The sequence below is a fragment of the Talpa europaea genome (genome assembly GCF_964194135.1).
Source record: "Talpa europaea genome assembly, chromosome: 10".
In the NCBI taxonomy this organism is placed as follows: Eukaryota; Metazoa; Chordata; class Mammalia; order Eulipotyphla; family Talpidae; genus Talpa; species Talpa europaea.
The window spans coordinates 37381248-37403340 of record NC_140077.1 but is presented as its reverse complement, the minus strand read 5'-3'; the positions used below and the strand labels follow the sequence as shown (position 1 = coordinate 37403340).

The window sequence follows — 22093 nt, the reverse complement described above, 5'->3', positions numbered from 1 at the left end:
TGTGTACCACCTTGAGCATACTCCATCCTTGGCACCATTCACCCTAGCGGCCCTCTCTCCTGCCAATCCCCGAAAGGGCAGTCGTTCAGTTTCCCAGTGCCCAGCTCTGGTGGGTCAGCTGCTATGGGAGACCTTGGAGTTTTGCCTCAGCCAAGGAGAGGACAAGGTTTTGGGTCAGTGCTTGGCTCTTCGTCCAAATCCTTTGGGTTTTGGCTCCTGAGCATCAGGTGTCCAGTGGCCCACTCCAGCCTCTGAAAGTTACCACACGTCAAGGTTTCCGAGAAGGGGCTTTGCTCAGCCTCTGTAAGGCCAGGAGGGGAATCACACTCAGTCCTTTTGGGTCCCAGGATCTCAGATGTCAGCACGAGCAGGGGCCCAGAGACCATCCAGCCTGCACTGTCTCTGAAGGTCTGGACGCCAAGGCCGAGAGAGCAATTTGTGTAAGGCGTCAGGACTGCACTGGAAAGTCAGCTCTGCCTTTCCAGAATGATCTGAACCTGCATGAGACAGACACCAACTTGAGGCAGAGACCCATATGGCAGGGCCCTCCCCGCCCTCACCCCACATCTAGAGACCAGCACAGCCCCTCAGTGCTGCCTGGGGGTCTATCCTGGGCCCCATCCTGCAGGACTTAGTGCCTCCAGAATCAAATCTCTTATGATCTCGGTGACTTAACTGGTCTTTTTTTTTTAATTGTATTTATTTTATATATTTTACATCATTTTTCAATTTTGCACAATGTATGCATTTTCATCTTGGTTATATTCCCCATATAGTTCCCAACCCCCTTATCCCAACTCCAATCCCTCCTCCCCTACCCACCCCCCGTAGTGTGTTTCTGGTTTACAGTTACTCGTTGATTTCGATTTTTACTTTATTATAATTAGTCTTTTTCCTGGTCCCTTATTTAGGTTTTCTAAATTCCTGTTATGAGTGAGACCACCCGGTATTTTTTTTTTTCTTTCTGGCTTATTTCGCTGGGCATGATCCCTTCCAGCTCCATCCATGTTGCTGCAATGCAAACTGGTCCAACCACTATGGAGAGCTGTGTGGAGATTTCTCAACCTGCTAAAGATGGAGCGAGACCACCCGGTATTTTTTTTTTTTTTTTCTTTCTGGCTTATTTCGCTGGGCATGATCCCTTCCAGCTCCATCCATGTTGCTGCAATGCAAACTGGTCCAACCACTATGGAGAGCTGTGTGGAGATTCCTCAACCTGCTAAAGATGGAGCTTCCATAGGACCCAGCAATTCCACTCCTAGGTATTTACCCAGAGGACACAGAATCATTAATTCAAAAAGGGCACCTGCAGGGCTTCCCCGGTGGCGCAGCGGTTGAGCGCTGGGTTGAGAAGCTGCCCGCGGCCTCTGCAGCGCCGGTTCGATCCCCGGCTGCTCCCCGGCCACCAGAGGAGGGTCCCACATGGCGTGCAGACCTCTCCTGCCGCCCGCTGCTCCCCTCAGCAGTGTACTTCGGTCCTTCTGCCTGCTCTGCTCCCCGCTCTGGCTCTGGTGAATTCTCTCACCCTCCCGTGATTCTGACTGTACCCAGTGCTTGTATAAATAAATAAAAATAAATCTTTAAAAAAAAAAAAAAAAGGGCACCTGCACCCCTATGTGTATAGCAGCACTCTTTACAATAGCTAAGCTATGGAAACAACCCAAATGCCCCAAAACAGATGACTGGATCAAGATGTGTGGTCCATATACACAATGGAATATGACTCAGCAATCCAAAAAGATAAACTGGCCCCTTTTTTAAAAGGTTAAGTGTTTTCCTTGAAATTATAAAAGAAAACCAAGTTTCCTGTAGGAACTTTGGAAATACAGGAAAGTCTAAAGACACAAACAAAATCCCTCATAATGCCACAAGGATGAACTGCTAAGGTGTGGGCATCATAATTGAACTCCTCCTCGAAAGAAACATTCCTAAAACAAGAAGCCCCACCCCCATTTGCCAAGTGGGGGTCAAAATCTACACAGCAGTTGCTCCCCACCCCTTCACAGAAGCTGCTGGGTCTGGGCTGTGAAGGAAGGGTGGGCAGCCCTGTGACTGGGTGCATGTGAGCCGTGTGTCTGCGAGCTTTAAATGGCTTCTTAGCGGTGTTCTGGCTATGCAGTTCTGCCTCTCCAGTACCAAGTCCATTTAGCTCAGTCAGTCAAGGTTAATTACCTAAACTTAAAAGAATGCAAACCACCGACTCTGCAAAGGGTTGGTTAAACAAGAGCAGGATGCTTAATCCCATAGGACAATGAGCATACATCAGGAGGCACTACCAGGAACGCCTGGGGTGCCGGCAACTGATATGAAACTTTGCGTCCCAGAGACTCATCAGCGGAATGCCTTGTTGTTAATACTATCAGAACCACAGGTGGGGGTAGGAAGCTTGATTTCTATCTTCAAACATGGGCCATAAAACTAATCCAGATCTGCAGACTCATCTCCCCAAAAAGCCTAGATAACCTAAGATATATTAGCCTCCTTCTAAATTTTTTCTTTGTTCTCCTGCCCCAAGTAATTGGCTCTGTAAAATCATTCAAAAAAAGGGCAGGTTTTGCCTTCTCACCAGCATCCTGCCATAACAGCCTGATCCACGACTCCCATTTCTTTGACAGTGCAGTAGTGCCTGATGCAAATGTGGATTTGAGGGGTGTATCCTGGGCCCCCGCCAGTGGCATTAGCCCCACCTCATCTTAACTGCCAAAACCCACACAGCTCTGTGAATCCTATGGCCACGGGTGAGGCCAAGACTGCAGATCCGCAGCGGAACATTACCCAGCAGGCATAGACCAGGGAGGCACCAACACATCTTCCCTGGCCTGGTCACTGCAGCAGCAAGAGGCTTTTCCAGAACATTCTACCCTCAACCTCTCCCTTCAAGTAATCTCTCCGCTGCTCTGACCCAGACCTCAGGGCTACTTTTCCCACCACCCTGGTAGAGGGGCTTTCCAGCCCAAGCAGGCTGCTTTGGTGAGCCCCTGGGGCCCAGAGTGTCGGTGCAGGCAAGGCCAGACTGGGCCTCCCATCTAGGGCCTGGTCTGGGCACTGACGCCAGGAGACAGGATGCTGATTGAAAATATTAGGGAACCCCGGTTTTCTTTTTACGTTTGTAGTGGCAGGAGGACCACAGGGCAGGATCTCTATGACCCGATGCAGACGAGTGAAAGAGGAGTCCTGGAGCCCTCGGTGGCTTTTTCAGGCTTTTATTGCCATTCACCAGGTACACGGCAGGCAGGAGTGTGGCGGGGCCGGGAGCCTGGCAGGCCTCCCAGCCCCCCCACGAATCTTCACTCTTTCTGGGCTCTCCAGTGTTCTCTCAAGGTCTCTGCTTCTCTGCTGGTGCTGCTCTCTCGCTGGTTCCCCTTCTGGTAGTTCTGTTCCCTGTGACGCCGCTCTTATAAGCCCGGTCTCTCAGCCCAGGTGTACCCATCTACATATGCCCACACCCTCCTTCAGGTGTCCACCATCAGGCATGCATTCAGGACTGCAGCGGTCCATCATCAATCCTGATGGCAGGAGGGCAGAAATGCCTGACAAATATTTACTTTACAACATTTCACACCCAAATGTGAGCACAGGCCGGAATGTGAGCACTGAGGCCTGTACAAACTGGCTACAACCATCACCCACCACATGCTGGACAGACGGACAGGAGGGAGGAGGAGTCAGAGGGGCACTGATGCAGCCAGTAAAGGCTCAGGGTGACCCCAAGAGGATAACCACAGAGCTTCTGGAAAGCTCACACATCAGCCAGTTCTAGTGACACATTGCAGGGAAGGGGAGCTGGCACAATTCTAGGAATAAAGGAAGCAGTGGGAATGGAAGGTGGAAAACAAGGGAAATACAGGTATCTTCATCACAACAAGTTACAGAAATTGACCTTTATTTATTGTACTAAAGTCTGTTTAACTTTGGATACAAAGTAAGGTTTTAGTACAGAAATCCCAGTCTGTCAGAACAGTACCTGTGCACACTGTACCATCACAGTCCCATGTGTCTGCAACTCAGAGTAACAGCCCCAGAGGGCGTGTAAGCCCTCCAGACAGACTACAGTTTTTTAGTTGTCTGAGCTAGAAAACTTGTACCTGCAAAACAAAGGGCAGCATTGAGGACTGAAACATGTTTCTTTTTGAACGACTGTACAAGAAAATATATCCCTTTTTTAAAAATGTCAGTATGGCTAAACTACAATCTAGTGTCTAGAATTACAAAGAATAAAATGAAATCAAGGATTTCCTGCTAGTAAAATGAAATGTTAGGAACAGTATTAAAATATAGGTCCTCCTCCACTGACACACGGAGCCGGTACAGTACCTATTAACAGGACACACAGTTTAAGGAGAAACCACATCAAATCTTCAGCCAGAGACATCCAGCTGTCAGAAGTGCAAAAAAAAAAAAAAAAAGAATTCCCCAAATGAAGACATCCTCATGGAGTACTCACGCCGCCAGCACTGTAGCCAGAATGAAAAAGATCCATTTTCTCTTCTTAGCTTTCTGACAGTGACAACACTAGTCATTTGCTTCCCCTAAGAGTTCTCAACTCAAAGTCTGAAACATGAATGTTTCCATGTCAAGAAGAGCTGATGCGTCTGTCCCACTTCAGATTTTAAGAATTACCCTGCCAAAATTGCACTGTCAAGGTCGTCACTATTTACAGACCCTAAAGAGAACCCATCGGCCTACCTCACACCCTGCCTGAAACTAGCTGTGTCCTCGTAAACCCATGGGGCCCCGGCAGACCAGAGAGAATGCAGAGACGATACACACAGGTGGAGAAGAGGCGAGTGGACGTGGAAGGCAGGAGAGAAAGTCTGAGAAACGAGTAAGACTGGCAAGGTCGCCTTCCTTGAAACAGGAGGGGAAACACTGCCCATGGCAGTCAGCCCCACGCAGCGCTGGCTCTGGACCACAGGCTGGGGGGGAGGGGGGGCATCTGCAGCCGAGACAGATGTCCTTCCAGGAGAGGTGCCACTGAGGAGCAGGACATTGGTCAAAGCTCTGGTCCCACCGACAAGAACCTCCCAAGGCAAAGCAGCCCCGAGTGAGGTTCCAGAGTCGTTTTGCTGAAAACAGGAACAAAACCAACATCAAAGCAACACCAGGGAGTTGATAAAGGGGCAAAGGGCTGGGCACCGACAATGTGGAGCCGTTCAAGTAAACATAAACAACCAAATACTTAGAAAAGGCTTGTAAACGTGTGATTTGAAAGGTTCTCTTTGCAGCATCTCCGAGGAGCTGGCTAAAGAAAGGTTGGTGTTGACCCCGTCTATCAAAAGTCTTTCGTGTTTTTTGTCTTAAAGCACACATGTGAGAGGAACAGTCTTCTGGCCTGGGCCCAGACCCTTCTGTCCGTGGCCCTCTGTCTGTAAAGGAGGTGCTTCCGAAGCCCTTGTCCTTGGGTCACTCTCCTTCGCGCTTATATACAAATGGATATTTAATTTTTGTCACTGAAAAAGATCTGGGCCGGGTGTCTACACTAATGGACGAGCCATGGTCACTCCCCAGGGTGGCTCCGCTACAGTGGGCAGGCGGGAATCCACAGGACTTTGTTCTGCTCTTGGTGAACCATCGCCGAGATCTGAGTGCACACGCTGGACAAAGTTCCTCCCTGGACGACACCTGCAAAAGAGCCCCCAGACACACATCACTGAGCTGGAGTGAGACCCTGGATTGGAGGCAAATAAGTATACCTTTTACTGTTTGTTTTTCTGCCTGTTTTGCATTACCTGACCCTATTGCTCTACACCCATCGGCAAGAAATCCAGGAAGAAAAAGAAAATGAAGAGTTGAATACAAATCACTTCCCCTTTTCATCTGTCTCTGCTGTCAGCTGTTGAGCAGAATGCTGAATATGGGTTCAGGGGAAACTTGGTGTCAAATACTGCCAGGCTCCCCGGCCCCTGTGACACGGATAAACGGGACTTGGCCACTCCCATAAGCCTCCCACTACTACAACAATGCCGCCCAGGGCAGGTTTGCCTGGCCTTGCCACAGTGTCCCAGCACATCAGAAAGCTATTTGGGGCGAGAGGGGTCATTGGGGTGCAATCAGCTGTAGGAGTTTACGGAACACAAGGATGGGTTTTAGGAATCGGAAGCAGCATCCCATGACCCACAGAAGATTCCCAGAAAAGATGACAACACGTTTTCAGCTCTGGCCCAGCTCTATTTTACAGGCTTCAGCACCAGGAGCCCAGCAGACACCTGAGTGGGCGCTCAGCATGCTCTACAGAACAGCACGGGAGACAGAGCACGTCTCGGCTGCTCACCACGGGGTACGTACAGAACTGACAGAGAGTGTCCAAAAACTGCTATGGAAAAGTGACTGCGTAAAAAAGACTTCTATTTTGTAAGCTTTGAAGTGTTAAAATTTTATTTCTCTAATAGTTGTTAGTGTATCGTACTAAGAGTGGTGTGTGATGGGGTGAAAATTAAAACACACATGCAGAAACTCAATCTCCTCTGCAATTTGGTTTAAATCACTATCCCTGTCACTCTATGATCAGTACATTGACTAACCTCCCTACAAACAACTGATTTTATAGAAGAGGTTGAAAATCACAAATATGGCAGCCAGTAAATTGGAGCCATGCTGCTTTGGGTTTGCTTTGCTTCAAAGACCAAAGGTAGTAAGGGTGCAGTTTTTCCATACCAAACCTCACAGCAAAACTATCCTGCCTTGAAGACTGCTGGGGAAGAGACCATCACGACCACCACAGCCAAGCTGTGCTGCACGGGAGACAGACCTGCTACCACACATGTGAACACAGGGGCAGACGAGGCCAGACGGTGACCTGATCTTTACCTTTCAGCCTGTAAGACGGCTGCGGTTGACCTGTGCACCCGCACTGAGAACACTTACAATGAAAAGCTCTCATCATGAAGGATCACCTCTTAAGAGAACAGCGGCTTTGGGAAGCCTGTTCCCTCCCGCACTGCCTGCTGCTCCTCTCCAGGCCAGATGCACACCTACCTGTGAAGTACCTGCTGTACTCCTGCTCAATCTTCTGAGCTGTCTCAAACTGCTCTTTGGAATGCCTCTGAGTCACCTTGTCCTTCAGGTAGATGGGGTCTCTCTGCTCCCTAACAGGATAATAGGGAAAAGGCTGAGCCTCCACCTCCCCAAGCCCTCCTCTTTCCCAGAGTGACAAGGATCTCCCATCACCACAGGGTCCCCATCTGCATCCCTCAAAAGCACATCAACCGCCTAGAGGCCCAATGGGAATCCTGGTTGAGGGGAGGAGAAACAGGGGTGTCTGAGCGCCCCAGTGCATACACACAGAGCAGACACCAGTTTGTCCACAGCGCAGGTACTAAAAGCTTGGAAGCCCAAAAAGGCACGATGGAGAGGGGTGTTGTTAACACAACCAGCCTCGAGACTGAAGCTCAGTGAGAGCAAAGGCTCAACTAAGTCACATACCAGCTCCTGGCTGAACTAGACCTGGGACAGGGCACCTAGTTCCTGGGTGCTTGTGAGTACCAAACCCAGAGGTAGGAGAAGGGGAAAGGAGGGAGGAGAGGTATGCAGACAAAGGTGGACACAAGAACCTCTACACTCATTCCCAATGAGCAAAGGCCGGGGCGGGGGCAGTGAGGAGGGTAGGACGGTGCTCGGTTGCCACTGCCTGATCCAGAATGTCAGGTGGGTGCTCAAGAGAGAGAAAAGGTTCCTCCGTGTGCTGCATATTTCTGACTCTTCCACCCCACCCCATACCCCAACCACTCTGGCTGCAGGAGCCAGCAGCCCCATGCACAAGTCCCAAGACACAGCCCCACAGAGCCAGTCACTTACTTGATATGCTTTGCGCTCTTGTAGTGGATGAAAATCACGATGGGATAGATGTGCATGTGGTGTAGCCGCTCAATGGCATGGGGGGCGATGTCCAGGAGACAGTGACGGTTCTGCGGGAGACAGAGCGTGAGCTCAGGGGCCAGGCCTCAGGAACACTGGAGCCCTTCTAAGGACACCCCCCCCCTTTCTCTACACTGTGGGCCGCACCCCTCACTTCATACAGCTCTCCCTTTCTCCATGCACAAACACGTTAGGTTCGACCCATGAGTGAGGCAGCAAAACCAGACTTGCAAGAAGACCACAAATGATGAATGGAGGGAATCTGACCAAGGATCCCCACCAGCTGCCAGCTACGATGATGACTGAAGCTTGGATGGCTGAAGCTTGGAGCCAGACTGGACAGACCAAACTTTTTTTCTTCCCATTGCCCAGGAAGAGGGAACTTCTGAAAGCCCTATACCTAGTCCGGCCTCAGAAACCTTACTTGTGCTAGATGAGCAAATGAAGAACTAGAGACTCTCATGGGGCCTGCAGCAGGGGAGGGGAGTGTGTCTGCGTGGCTGTGACTGAAATACATCTCCTGGCTCCGGGTAGCGTGAGCCAAAGGCAGGCCAGAGTGTTCTGCCTATGGCTCTCCCCACTTCCCAAAAGCCACACTGAGGATCCCCAACACTGGCAGGCTCTCTAACTTCCTTGGACACCGGACCGGAACTCGTCCACTTCAACAGGGCATTCCATACTGATAGCTGTAAGCAGGCAACTCCTCCGTTAATAGAGGAGGAAATCAAAGGCAAAAGCAAGAAGGAAGGAGACAGGGAGTACCCACCTCAGTCTCGTTACCTTTCCATATTATCCTCAAGATTTCCCCACTTTTCCTCTGCCTGACAAATAGACCCCACTATATTTAAAAGTCCAAAGACACAGCAATGGTTCTGAACACTTTCAGTCAGGACCCCTAATGGAAGCTATGCACCCTGTGCCTAGAATAAAGCCCACATAACAAACTTCTGCACCAAGCTCCTCATATGCCCTCCGGGACCTGTTGTAGAATTCCCTATGAGATGCCTTTGCTAGAGTCCAAAGCTCTCCACAGATCCCCTCAGAGGAGGAGCTGACATGTCACAGGATGACTGCTACATACTTGCCCAGGACTAGCTTCCCATTCATGAAGGCAGAAGTTCACAAAGCAATGGTAGCAAGCCCCAAGTGGGACAACTGGAAGCAAAAGGCACAGGTGCACTCACTGACGGTACAAGACACATACAGGGCAGAAGATCAAAGGCAAAGGGCCCCCCAACATGGGGCCAGGCCAGTGCTGGAACAAGCACCAAGCTGCAGTCTACAGCAATAGCTACCTTTTCCGTGACCTCCTTTATGGAAGCCACCGTGGTCACGTCAAAATGGCCACTCCTCCGCTTGTAGTCGACAAACAGGCAGTCTTTGACTCCACGCTCAATTGCCTGCTGGGAGGCCTTCATCACCTCTGCAAAGCACAGACACAGGAATCAGGATGCCAGGTTTGGGGAAAGAACACTGTGCACAAGAGCTGTGAGGAACCTGGTCCTGCCGTCCTCTTCTAGAGAAAGAACCCTGGGGTCCGGCCCCAGGAGACCCGTTCACACAGAGAGGGACAGACCCAACCCAGCAAGCACAGAAGGCATCCCTTACCAAGGGGGCATCTGCAGAACTTGCCAGGAGCCTCGTTCACCAGCATTTCCTTCACCACATCCAGTAAAGGCCCCAGGATCAGGACGGGCCTAGGGGAGGTACAGTCCACCTTCTGTACCTGCTGATATGCAAGGCTCACCGAATCTGGGGGAAAAGGGGCAGTATCATGACACTGGCCTGGAAGGAAAAGAGGAAGGTGGCTGCGGGCCCACTGTTCCCCTGACCTTGCTCACCCCAGGTAGATTCACCCTCTTCACTCCAAATCCAGAGTCAGGTGGGGTGATCAGTTTGCCCAATCTTAGCACTGAGAGTCCCACAACCTAGGCACACCAGGGCATGTTCATTCCTAAAAACCAGCACAAGAGTCCCTTGCTCCATGAACACCCCTGTCATTTCAGCACTTTCTCTGGCTCAAATTCTTCTTTATGTGTCTCATATCTGCTTCCCTAACACCAGTATCCGTTCTCTGTTCTCTAGGGATGTGATCTTGTGAAGTTTGGCAGATACAAGCTCCGTTACAAGCAGGCAATGACTCCGACCTGCTCTGAGGGGCTGGCAGAGGTGAAGTGCAGTGTCAAGTGCAGCCTCAGTTTCATAAAGAACAAATTCAAGGGCAGCACTGAGGGAGAAGTGAACAGTCTCTCCTCTTTCTTTGCCCCAGCCTTGTGCATGTATTTTTTAAGATTGATGATTATCTTTGTACATCGAGATGACTTTCTGTGTAGCATTTCCCGGTCTGGTGACCTGCTAATGTGTTAACAAAGCTGGGGGAAACAGATTGGTGGCCACATTTACCATCTATGAACTCCCCAAAATTTCTGACTCAAGGCTCTGAGGAGTGCTGGGGGCAAAGAACTTCTTCCAAGAGGAGATTAACATGAGCTCTCTTAAAAATTAGAACATTACCGATAAAGCAAAACATCCCATATGACATGTCTCGCCAGTCCTGGTGCCCAGCAGCTTCCTTGGAGGTAGCCACTACTACAAACTGGAAGTATATCCTTCCAGATGATGGCTTTATTTGCATGTTGATTCTTGTATGCTCATAAACTAGAAAATTTGTGTGTTCAACAAAAATGATACTATAAATATTCTGCAATTCTTTCACTCAGTGTTATGTTTCTGAAATGCTTCCAAGATGATTCATATTGATCTTTATTCCTCTGAACATCCCACACATGGATATATTGCATCTATTTATCTACCTCCTTGGTTATGGACATTAAAGTGACTATTACCTCAGTACACCTAAACAAAAAATCACATTCTCCTGTAATGATAATTAACATTTCATACTGGAGGGTACCAATGAAGAGATTCCTATTCTTCCCCGAATAATCTGCTATTGGGGAATCCTTTTCCTACAAAATTATACGGCAAGAGAGACTCTAAAGTTACTGAATCCAACCAAAGTCAGAAGTTCAAAGAAAACATAAAACTCCCTTGGAAGGGTAAATACAGACAAACAGAGAATCTGGGAGGAATATAGTATCGGTGCATAAATCACTCTCAAAACAGGTATAGATATGAAAAACTGAAAGCGTGAAAAGAAAAATAAACTATGCTAATGCATATACAACTTAAAGAGAGAGAATTGGTTTCATCAATGAGAGTGGACATGGCAGAGATATAAAGGAGAAGAGTTCTGTATAGACTGAAAGTAAGTTATCAAATGCATTGCTATAATTCTAATACGTTTTGTGTAATTTAAAAGATAACCACAGGGCCTCCCCGGTGGCGTAGCGGGTTGAGCGCAGCACTGTGAAGCTGTCCGCAGCCTCTGCAGCGCGGGTTCAATTCCCGACCAGCCAAGGAGATTCCCACATGGCACAGCAGCCCTCTCCTGCCTCGCCCACTGCTCCCCTCTGCAGTGTCTTTGGTCCTTCTGCCTGCTCTGCTCCCCACTCTGTCTCTGATGAATTCTCTCACCCTCCCGTGCCTCTGGCCTATACCCCAGCTCTTGTACAAAAATAAATAAATCTTTAAAAATAAATAAATAAAAGATAACCACAAAGAAAATACGTATAAAATGTATGAAAAGACTGAGAAAGGAATCAAGGCATGTCACTGCAAAAAATTCAATGAAATACAAAAGAAGATAGCAAAGGATGAAAAGATGGACAAAAAAGCTATAAAATATACAGAAAACAATGAACAAAATGGCAATAGTAAGTCCTTCTGTGTCAGTAATTACTTTAAATAAAAGGGACTTAACACCCCAATTAAAAAGCATAGATCAGCTGAATGAATAAAAAAGTATCCAACTCTCTTTTATCGAGAAGAGACTCACTTTAAATCTAAAGACACACCTGGGTCAAAAAAGTGAAAGGATAGAAAAAAAAGCATTTCATGTAAATGGAAACATGAAGAGAATGGGGGTAGCCATAATTTTATCAGACAAAATAACCTTTAAGACGAGGAAGGAAATTTATAATGACAATTATATAATGATTATTCTCCAGAAAGGTCAACAGTATAAGTATATATGTACCTAAAAGATTAGAGTTCCCAAATATGTGACAGAACTGAAGGGGGAAAGAACAAGTATTAGTGAGGGACTTCAACATCTCACCTTCCATTATGAATAGAACCACCACACAAAAGATCAATAAGGAAACAAAGAACTTGAATTTAACACTATAAACTAGACATACACAGAACACTCTACCCAATAATATAAATTCTTCTCAAATACGTATGGGACCTTCTCCCAACCAGACACGTTAGATCACACAGAAAGTCTTAACACATTTAAGAAGACTGAAATCATAAAAAGTATATTTACTGATCACACTGAATAGAAATCAATAGCAGAAAAAAAAGTTCACAAATAAGGTGGCATTAAACAACTTACTCTTAAATCACCAAAGGGTCAAAGAAAACAATCACAAGGTAATTTAGAAAACGTATGAAGATAAATGAAAACACACCATACCAAAATTCATGGGATATAGCAAAAGTACTATTAAGAGGGAAGTTTACAGTGGTAAATGGTTACATTGAAAAAGATTTTAAATCACGAACTTCATTTTACACCTTAAGGAATCAGAGCAAACTAAATCCAAAATTAGGATAAGGAAAGAAAAAAAAAACAACAGAGATAAATGAAATAGAGGACAGGAAAAAAAACAATAAAACCAGGAGCTTTTTTTTTTTTTAAAGAATTTTTTTTAAAGATTTATTTATTTATTTATACAAGCACTGGGTACAGTCAGAAGCGCAGGAGGGTGAGAGAATTCACCAGAGCCAGAGCAGGGAGCAGAACAGGCAGACTGACAAAGTACACTGCTGAGGGGAGCAGCGGGCACAGCAGGAGAGTCTGCACGCCATGTGGGACCCTCACCAGCAGCCAGGGATCAAACCGGCGCTGCAGAGGCTGCAGGCAGCTTCACAGCCCAGCACTCAACCACTGCGCCACCAGGGAGGCCCTGGTTGTTTTTTGTTTTTTGTTTTTTTTTCAGATGACTGATAAAATTGACAAACCCTTAACTACACTACGAAAAAAGGAGAAGGCTTCAATAACTAAAATCATATATGAATGGAAGAGATGATCTTATATTTGATTTCAGAGAAATCAGTAACTATTACAAACTAGAAACATTTCTATAATAGAATATAGGAGATAAAAAAAATCTCAACAGACTATAACAAACAAGGAGATCATAACAGTAATGGAATAACTTGCCCAAAAATAAAAGCCCAGAATCAAATGACTACTCTAGAGTCTTTTATGGAACACTTACAGAATTAACACTAGCCCTCCTCAAACTCTTCCAACAAACTCAAGAGGAACACTTCCAAACACATTCAGACAAAGAAAAAAAGAAAACTACAATATCCCTGGTGAATGCTGATGCAAAAATCCTCAACAAGATACAAGAGAACCAAACAATGACTAAGTGGGATTTCTATCTAGAAAGTAAGGATGATGTGGAAAGCAAGGACGATTTTATACACCACATCAACAAAATGAAGGTCACAAATCAAACGATCATCTCAGTTGATGCAGAAAAAGCATTTGACAAAATCTAATACAAAATCTAATAAAAAAAAAACACTCAAACTAAAAATAGAAGGAAACAACTTCAACATAATTAAAAGCCATATTTGAAAGGCCTACAGCCTACATCATTCTCAGATGTAATGAAAGCCAGAAGACACTATTTTGTAAATGCATAAATAAAATATCAACCAATCTAACATTCTATATCCAGTGAAAAACCTCAAAAAAATTATGGGAAAATAGATGTTTTCAGGCAAACAAGATTAGAATTTGTCACCAAAAAACCTGCATTATAAGAAATGCTGGAAATCACCCTAACAACAAAATGAAGTGAAGGATGCAGTAATCATTTTATAATATATGTGCGTATCAAATCATCACACTGTACACCTTAAATTTACATGATGTTATTTATCAATTATATCTCACTGAAGCTAGCAGAAAATAAATGCTGAAGGAAACTTTTTTAGTAGGGAAAAAAAAGAAGGAAACAGAATTGTAGGAAGGATGAAGAGCAATGTAATAGGCAAATAAAAATGAATAACGATATGCAAATCAATAATACTGTCCCAGTGTTTAGATGAAAGTGAAGATGATAATGAGACAAAAGGCAGATAGGAGAAAAATGGAATTAAAATGTTCTGATGTTGTGTAATTATTAAGGGAGTGATCAGTGTAACATTTTATGTTAGTTGTAAGTCACAGATGTGAAGTCTACTTTAAGACTCCAAAGAATAAAATAAAATAACTAAAAACTGATAGGTGCAGGGGACAAAATAAAATCACTTGATTATCAAAAAAAAAAAAAAGGAAAGGTGAGGAAATAAATAAAAACAAGTAGGACAATGGAAAGCAAACAATAAGAAGGTAAATGTAAGTCCAAATATATAGGTAATTACAATATATGTGATGGATTAAAAACTGATGAGGACCTCTCTAGTGGAGCAGGGGTTAAAGAGAATGCCGTCAAACTCTCGCCAGCCACTGCAGCACGAGTTCGATACCTAGCCGGCCAGGGCACTACCCACATGGTGAAGTAGACCTCTCCTATCTCACCCCCTGTTCCCCTCAGCAGTGTATTTAGTCAATCTACCTGTTCTGCTCCCCACTCTGTCTCTGGTGAATCCTCTCACCCCTTGCACCTCTGGTCTACACCCCAGTTCTTGTATGCATACATAAATAAATCTTAAAAAAAAAGAAATGATGAAATGACACTGTCATCAGATGTGTTCAAAGTGAGAAAATTGGTTCTGTACACTTTTCTATACACATATTATACACTAATAAAATAAATGCAGCTACATTTTCACAGTGGATTTTGAAAACCCATATGTTACTTAAGAGATATTTAACTATAGAGTTACAGAAAAGTTTAAAAAGAGGATAGAAAAAGGGGAACTATACAAACCCTAACCAAAAGGAAACTGGAATGACAATACTAATATCAGACAAAATAATCCTTTAAAGCAAGAAACATTACTGGAGTCGGAGGATATTTCACAATAAGGAACCAATTGCCAAGATGATACAACAATTCAAATGATGTAAGTACCTAATGACAACTTCGAAATACAAAATGAAAAAAATAAAAATAAAAAAAAAACCCGCCCAAAAACAAAAAAAAACACAGAAAGAAAACCTCAAAAACCTGAAGAGCTAAAAGGAAGGACAGACAAGTAGCTACTTTTTCAAAGCTACAAACATACCCACCAGATGCACACCAAATATACCAAGGTGGTATCTATGCAAAAAGGGGAAGGGAGATCAGAGTGAAAGTAACCTGATGAAAGGGGAGCATAGCAAAAACCAAAATGAGAGCAGCCTTGCCTTAAGGGGTGGGCAAACTTTTCCTGTAAAGTCAATGTAGTAAATATTTTAGGCTTTGAAGGCCAAGAGGCAAAATCAAACAACTGTTATCACAAAAGGGTAACAGTCTTCTTTATGTTTAAAAATCTAAGAGGGGCCTCCCTGGTGGCGCCAGGCGTTAAGACACACCCTATGAAGCAATGGCCGGGGAGCAACCTACATGGCGCAACAGACCACTCCTGTCTTGCCCGCTACTCCCCTCAGCAGTGTATTTCAGTTAGTCTGCCTGTTCTGTTCCCCGCTCTATCTCTAGCGAATCCTCTCACCCCCGAGCCTATACCCCAGCTCTTGTATGCATAAATAAAAATATTTTTTTTAAATAATAAATAAATAAAATAAAAATGTAAGAACCCCAGTCCTAGATCACAGGCCACAGAAAACTAGGCTGGCCCATGGGCTGCAGCTTGCCAACCCCCATCATGACTGACAGTGGGCCACTAGTAGGGGTGGGGTTCACCCAACTAGCTGTGCTTCAGGCCTTAACTTTATTGTTAAAAAATAAAGGCAGAGGGCCTCCCGGTTGGCGCAGCGGTTGAGCGCTGGGTTGCAAAGCTGCCCACAGCCTCTGCAGCACCGGTTCGATCCCCAGCTGCTCCCCGGCCACCAGAGGAGGTTCCCACATGGCGCAGACCTCTCCTGCCACCCGCTGCTCCCCTCAGCAGTGTCCTTTGGTCCTTCTGCCTGCTCTGCTCCCTGCTCTGACTCTGGTGGATTCTCTCACCCTCCCATGCTTCTGACTGTACCCAGTGCTTGTATAAATAAATAAATAAATAAATAAATCTTTAGAAATAAATAAAGGCAGAAAGGGAAGAAGACAGGGACAGAGGAGACTAGCTTCCTGGTCCTGCCACTGCACTTCTGCTCACTGCAACCTCCACACCCTGCCTGCCCTCTAGGTCATGTGTTCTAGGATGTGGACACATGTCTTGGGACCAACATTCCCAAGAACCTCCTGCTTTATAGGACAAATGCACCCTTTCCACAGGGTCATCTGCCAGGGGATGTCTGACACCTGGGCCTGAGTCAGTGCCCAGCCCTGGGAGGATCTTATTAATAGACACAGGAGTCCAGGCCAGAGAGACCAAAGATCTGCAGGGATTGATGGCCCTTGGACACCACCAAGCAGCCTGTAATAGTCTGAAAACAAACCAGAAGCAAGCCATTGAGCAGAGACTGCTTTTTGCCCACCTAATACTCAAACTTCCCTTTCTCCTTCCTAACAGAACCTGCATTATTGAGGCTGGCAACTCCACAGCTAAAGGTCTGACTTTCTACCTCCCTTGCAGATATCAGTCAATAAAATTTAAGTGGAACTTGTGGGAGTGGGGGGCTTCCAGGTCCAGTTAAGTTGTTTAAAGAGGTACATTGAGCCAAGGCACACTTTTGTCTTGCTCCTTCCCCCTTCCTGTTGCCTGAACGTGGATGTGATGGCTGGAACTGCAATCACATGCTGACCAGAGGGAGGGACAGTAGCCAACTTGGACACCTATCTCTAGACTGCTTCTGTGTAAAAGTCAAGTCAGCTCTACCTTGTCTGAGTCCCTGCTGTGAGGCTTCTGTGCCAACCACCAACCTAACCCTGAGAGCCCATCAGGAAAGCGAGCTCAGCCACTTGCCTTCAAAAAGTGGAATGGAATCGTTGGAAAAGGTGTCCAAGGCGAGGAGGTCTTTGCCATCTTTGGACCCACTGCGTTTGTGCTTGTGTTTCCTTCGAAAGAAGGATCTGCGTGCAGCTGCTGATAGTGTCTTTGCGGCATTGTTGTCATCTTTGACTTCAGATATGCTGAGCCTCCGGGTGAATTCTTGGTCCATCCTGTTGTCATGGGGAATGGCAGTGCTGGGTGGGGTCCCCGGACCGTCTCCCACCCAGCAAAGAGCTGGGTCCCCAGGCTCCTCCAACACTCTTCTGCAGGTTTCAAGGCCACTGCACCCACCCCAGCAGCAGGGACCTTGGTGTGGGGGCAAGCTCTCAGAGCAGGCCAGGTTTTACAGTCAGAGGAGCATTAAAAGGAACTGCCAAGACAGCCTTTACTTGGTGTCATTACAAGTTATGCTTCCTGACATAAAAATGGAAGCAGTGATATAAGCTACAACATGAACAGACCTTGAAAATGTCATGCAATTTCATGCCAAGTAAAAAAAAAAAAAAACAAAAAAAACTCAATCACAAAAGGCCACATACTAAATGATTCTATCCATACTAAAGTCCAGAACAGGGAAATCTATAGATACAGAAAAATTAGTGACTGCCAGGGCTGAGGGTTGGAGAGGAAAGATGGAAGGACAGGGCAAGGAAGACGGCTAAAGGTGAAAAAAACTATTCTGAAACAGTATGGTGATGGTTGCACAAGTCGGCAAAAACCACTGAACTGAATACTTTGGGTAAATCGGATGATATGCGAGTTTATATCTCAATAAACCTGTTTAGCAAGAAAGTTATGCCTCCCAAGTTGCCATGATGCTTCTATTTAGCACTGACTGACAGCACTGGCCTAAAATTAGCAGCTTTTCAGATGTGAGGTTTTCGCAAAAGACACCGAGCAGAAGCTGAAATGAGCAGCAGGAGGAGAGTCTTCCAGGAGCCCAGGTCCCCCGCCCACATCCTGTGTGTGCCACCACCGCCCCCCCGACACCCCCTGCCTCACTGAGCCTGTACCCAAAGAACACTTACAAGTATTTGTTGGGAATCTGCCCACGCTGGATCTTCTGGGCATTCTCATCCAGCTGCCAAGCCATCCAAGACCCAAATGCACCCTGGGGCAGGGTGTCATCCACGTAGAGGATGTCATCTTTCTTAAAGCTCAGCTCATGCTCCGCATCTGCCAGCCGGTCATACAGGGCCCTGGTCCAGGGATAGAGGGAAGAGAATGAATCAGGTGGTCCCAAGGGCTACTCCCTGCTCTAAGGTTTCCCCCAAACCACAACCAGGACCCGCCTTCCCCCATCCTGGTGATGGTCTCAAAGGAGGGAGTCCAGGCTTTACACACCAGGATAGAGACCCCCCGAGAGCAAAGGTTCCCTGGGCCCAAGAGTTCCCCGGGCACAAAAGACAACTTCTTGCCAAGGACCAAAGTCATAGCTCCCCTTCCAGATGGACCTTTCTAATTTGTCTCTCTCCCCCAAATGAAGGCTGAGAGTTCCTACAGATTAGAACTTCCCCAGGATGGAAACGAGCCACCCTCCACTGAGGAGGCAGTCCCTAGAGACAGGGACCTGTACCTCTTGGTACAGTTGATCAGTGCTTTAAAAAAAAAAAAAAATTATTTATTTATTCTATTTATTTATGCATGCAAGATGGGGTATAAGCGGGGGGGGGGGGGGGGAGTGGTGAGAGAAGTCACCAGAGAGTGAGGAACATAACAGGCAGATCTACTGAATTACAATGCTGAGGGGAGCAGTGGGCAAGACAGGAGAGGTCTGCTGTGCCATGTGGGTAGCTCCCCGGCCGGCCAGAGATCGAACTCATGTGGCAGTGGCTGCGGACAGCTTCACAGTGCTGTGCTTACCCTCTTGCGCCACGAGGGAGGCCCTGATCAGTGCTTTAATTCTTCTCTTGGCCTCAGTCTTAAGGAAAATGAACAACACCAGGAACCTCTCCTAGGAAATCTCTGCCCCACACACCTCACAACAGTATTTCAGGCACTGGATGCCTTTACATCCACATACACCAAGAGGTGTGCAGTCCTGGGACAGGGGGAAAGCAGGAGAGGAAAACAGTCCACAGAAAAATATGTCTCTGTAGCCTAAAAACTCCCCAGGCTCCAAATCCTAAAGAAACTGCCCACATGGCCCTCAAGGGTTTTTTAAGTCTCAACCCTCTGGGAATAAGAAACACAGATTCGGGCCTCCCCTGGTGGCGCAGCAGTTGAATGCTGACCTGCAAAGCTGCCTGCAGCCTCTGCAGCACCGGTTCAATCCCCAGCCGCCGGGTGAAGGTCCCACATGGCGCGACAGACCTCTCCTGCCGCCCGCTGCTCCCCTCAGCAGTGTATTTCATCAGTCTGCCTATTCTATTCCCTGTTCTGGCTCTGGTGAATTCTCTCACCCTCCTGCGCTTCTGACTGTACCCAGTGCTTATATAAATAAATAAATAAATCTTTTAAAAAAAAAAAAAAAAAACCACAGATTCACTAGGAACAGTCTCCAGCAACCGTCCCACCTTGCCCCCGCATCGCCAGAACCCCTGGCCAAAGGCACCTGATATAGAAGCTGTCACCGGGCAGACCCTTGACCTTGGCAAACTCCTCGGGGCGGTGCTGCACTTTCAGGCGGATGTTGTCCTTGGGCTTCAGCAGCTCCACGTAGACCTCCTCCACCGTCTTGTTGCGCATGTCCAGGCTGCCGTACTGTCCAGTAACAGAAGAATGAGATCAGAAAGGCAGAAGCCAGGATGACTTGGGCACCAAAGAAGGGCTAGTTGTGGGTTAAGGACAGACTCAACATGTCCTTTAATGGTAATTATTGCTTCCCTCTTTAGATAGGCCTAGTTCTCTGCTGAGTGGCTGCTCTGCCCTAGACAGCTTCTCCCAGGAGTACCTGTTTTGGACCCCAGCAAGTAAGAGTTATTCAAAACACGGCACCTCAATACACTCTGTGTGCATTTCAAGACCTACAACCTACCTTCTCCATCCAACAGGAGACCCTCCAAGAGGGAACTGACACTCTTCATCACTGCACGCTCCCTCCAAATGCCAGTGCCCAAGCCTGACCCTGCCCACTTCCCAGTGATCTGCCAGAGCAGTGTGGCAGCATTCTGCGATTTGTAAGGATTAAAAATAAACACATATGGTCACCAGGAGAGAGGCTGTGCCCCCTGAGACATGCAGATGAAGGAAGGCTGGCTCTGCAGCTCAGAACTCACCTCAAGGATGAGGTCCCCTGGCACGAGGCCATCAGGCCCCTTGGCAGGACTGTCATCCTCCACCTCAGCCACAAACACCCCATGCAGGTTCCCACCACATAAATGCACTCCAAGCTCCATCTGGGACTTTTTGATAAAGACAACTCGTGGTTCAGTGGTCTTCTTACTGGCATCTCCCAGCACCCTTTAGGGAAAGAAAATGAAGTTTCTCAATAATATCCAGGGGAAGGGCACAAAAGAGACAAAAGAGTGACTAATGCCCTAACCATTTTAGGCTTGCAGCACAGGCCTCAAGAGGTCTTGGAACCACAGAATGCTGAGAGGTGCCCCGCTCATGGCTCTGGTTTTAGTGAGTTAGCTTACAGGCCAAAGACTGAGGTTTGGCAGGGATGAAAACATGGCCTCAGGCCACAGAGTCCATTGGGGACAGATTGGAAATCAATGCCCTGGCTTTCTGACCAGCTGCCAGTCACAAGCCTTAGGCCGCACCACTCCCACCTGGACCACACTTGTTTTCCTGACCTTGTTCTGCCCAAGAAAAGTTAAAGCTTATTTCTGCCCAGAGTTCGACAAGTCATTCAGCAGTTGTTTACTGAGCAGCTTCTGCAGGCCAGGGACTATGCTAACACAAAGAGCGGACCCCCACAGTCAAGGAGCTCAGGAAATGAAAAAGCCCGCAAACAAACTGAGGGGAGGAGAGGGTCAGCAATAGAGGCTGAAGAAGAGGACCTCAGAGGAAAAGCCTGTTCCAGTACTGCAGGTAAATTCCAGAGGGACTGATCCTCCAACAAAGAACATGGAGGGGGCTGCTCACTTCCAAGTGAGGCTGGGGTTGGTCCAGGCTCCCCTGGGGCAGGGAAGTGGCACCGTGCGGGGAAGTGGCCCTGTCCCTGAGTGCAATGACTGCTTCATGCCCTGGTCCATGCTCTCAGCTCCTACATATGCCTGCCCCCTGGACTGCTCTGGGCCCACACTTGGCACAGCTACTCTCTGCTCCTCCTGAACATCAGACTGAGCTCCCACCACCCCCTGCCATACTCCTGCACCTGCTCCCAAGTGGCCTGCTGTGCTCCCAGCACTTAGGTGGGCTGCACATGCCAGGGTGCTGGTTTGTCACCCTCTAAGCCCAGAGCTCCAGGTTGGCGATATTGCTAGTGATGACAGAGCCCAGGGCCTGGCAGGACTGTGGTACTGTGTGTAAAGACAGAATCAGATAATGAGTAAATGAGAAAAGGAGAAAGAATAGAGGAAGAGCTAAAATGAATCAATAGGAAAACAAGACCAAAAGAGAGAGAAAAAAGGAACAGTGTGCTTCCCACCCAAATCCTGGCAACCAGCTGCTCAGTCTGCCGCACAGGCTGACAGACACTGGCCATCCCCTTGGAGGGTGTGTCACAAGGTGGCCCAGGGCTAAGGTGACAGCAGGAGGCTCACACATTTGCTGACCTGCAGCTGGTGGTGCTCTGCTTGGCTGGAGGGGTGCCAGGGCTCTCATCCTGCTCCATCAGTGGGTCAATGACAGAGAGATGCTCTGGGGTAGTGGCACCGCTGCCCTGCAGAGTGGAGTGGGTGCCGGCAGGGTCCAGGTGGGAGCTGGGGGTACAGGACAGGAAGAATAAGGAGCAGCATGTAGCCTCAGTTGCCCAGAGCCAGGCCTCCTCAGGTGATGACCAGGTCTGGGTTGTCAACAGACCAGATCACACGGGCACTGTACTCAAAAAATAGATTGCACGAAAGCTTGGACTCAGGTTGTTCATCCTGCAAGATCTGCCTGGCCTTTCCTCAAAGGTTTTGGCCTATGTGGCACATGAATTCACTGCCTTTTCCTTGGTTTGTGCATCTCTCATCCCCGTGCCCCTGTAGGTTTGCCATGCCTTACTGCCCTTCCCTTATCTGCCTTA

General features: G+C 47.3%; 1 protein-coding gene across 3 annotated transcripts in view; it reads right to left on the bottom strand.

The window, feature by feature from the left end:
- Positions 1 to 5518: 5518 nt before the first annotated feature.
- Positions 5519 to 22093, bottom strand: part of DLG5 (discs large MAGUK scaffold protein 5) — a gene marked incomplete at both ends in the record, with an annotated part of 107185 nt that continues 90610 nt past the window's right edge. For 2 of the 3 annotated variants that reach the window (XM_084246125.1, XM_084246126.1), the window contains 10 exons: positions 5519 to 5622; positions 6976 to 7085; positions 7795 to 7904; positions 9150 to 9277; positions 9463 to 9606; positions 16948 to 17144; positions 18003 to 18173; positions 19529 to 19677; positions 20193 to 20376; positions 21639 to 21785. In XM_084246125.1, coding sequence (XP_084102251.1) covers positions 5519 to 5622; positions 6976 to 7085; positions 7795 to 7904; positions 9150 to 9277; positions 9463 to 9606; positions 16948 to 17144; positions 18003 to 18173; positions 19529 to 19677; positions 20193 to 20376; positions 21639 to 21785 — 1444 coding nt within the window. Of the gene's footprint in view, positions 5623 to 6975; positions 7086 to 7794; positions 7905 to 9149; positions 9278 to 9462; positions 9607 to 16947; positions 17145 to 18002; positions 18174 to 19528; positions 19678 to 20192; positions 20377 to 21626; positions 21786 to 22093 lie in introns of all 3 variants that reach the window. The other variant, XM_084246124.1, reaches the window with a different exon arrangement.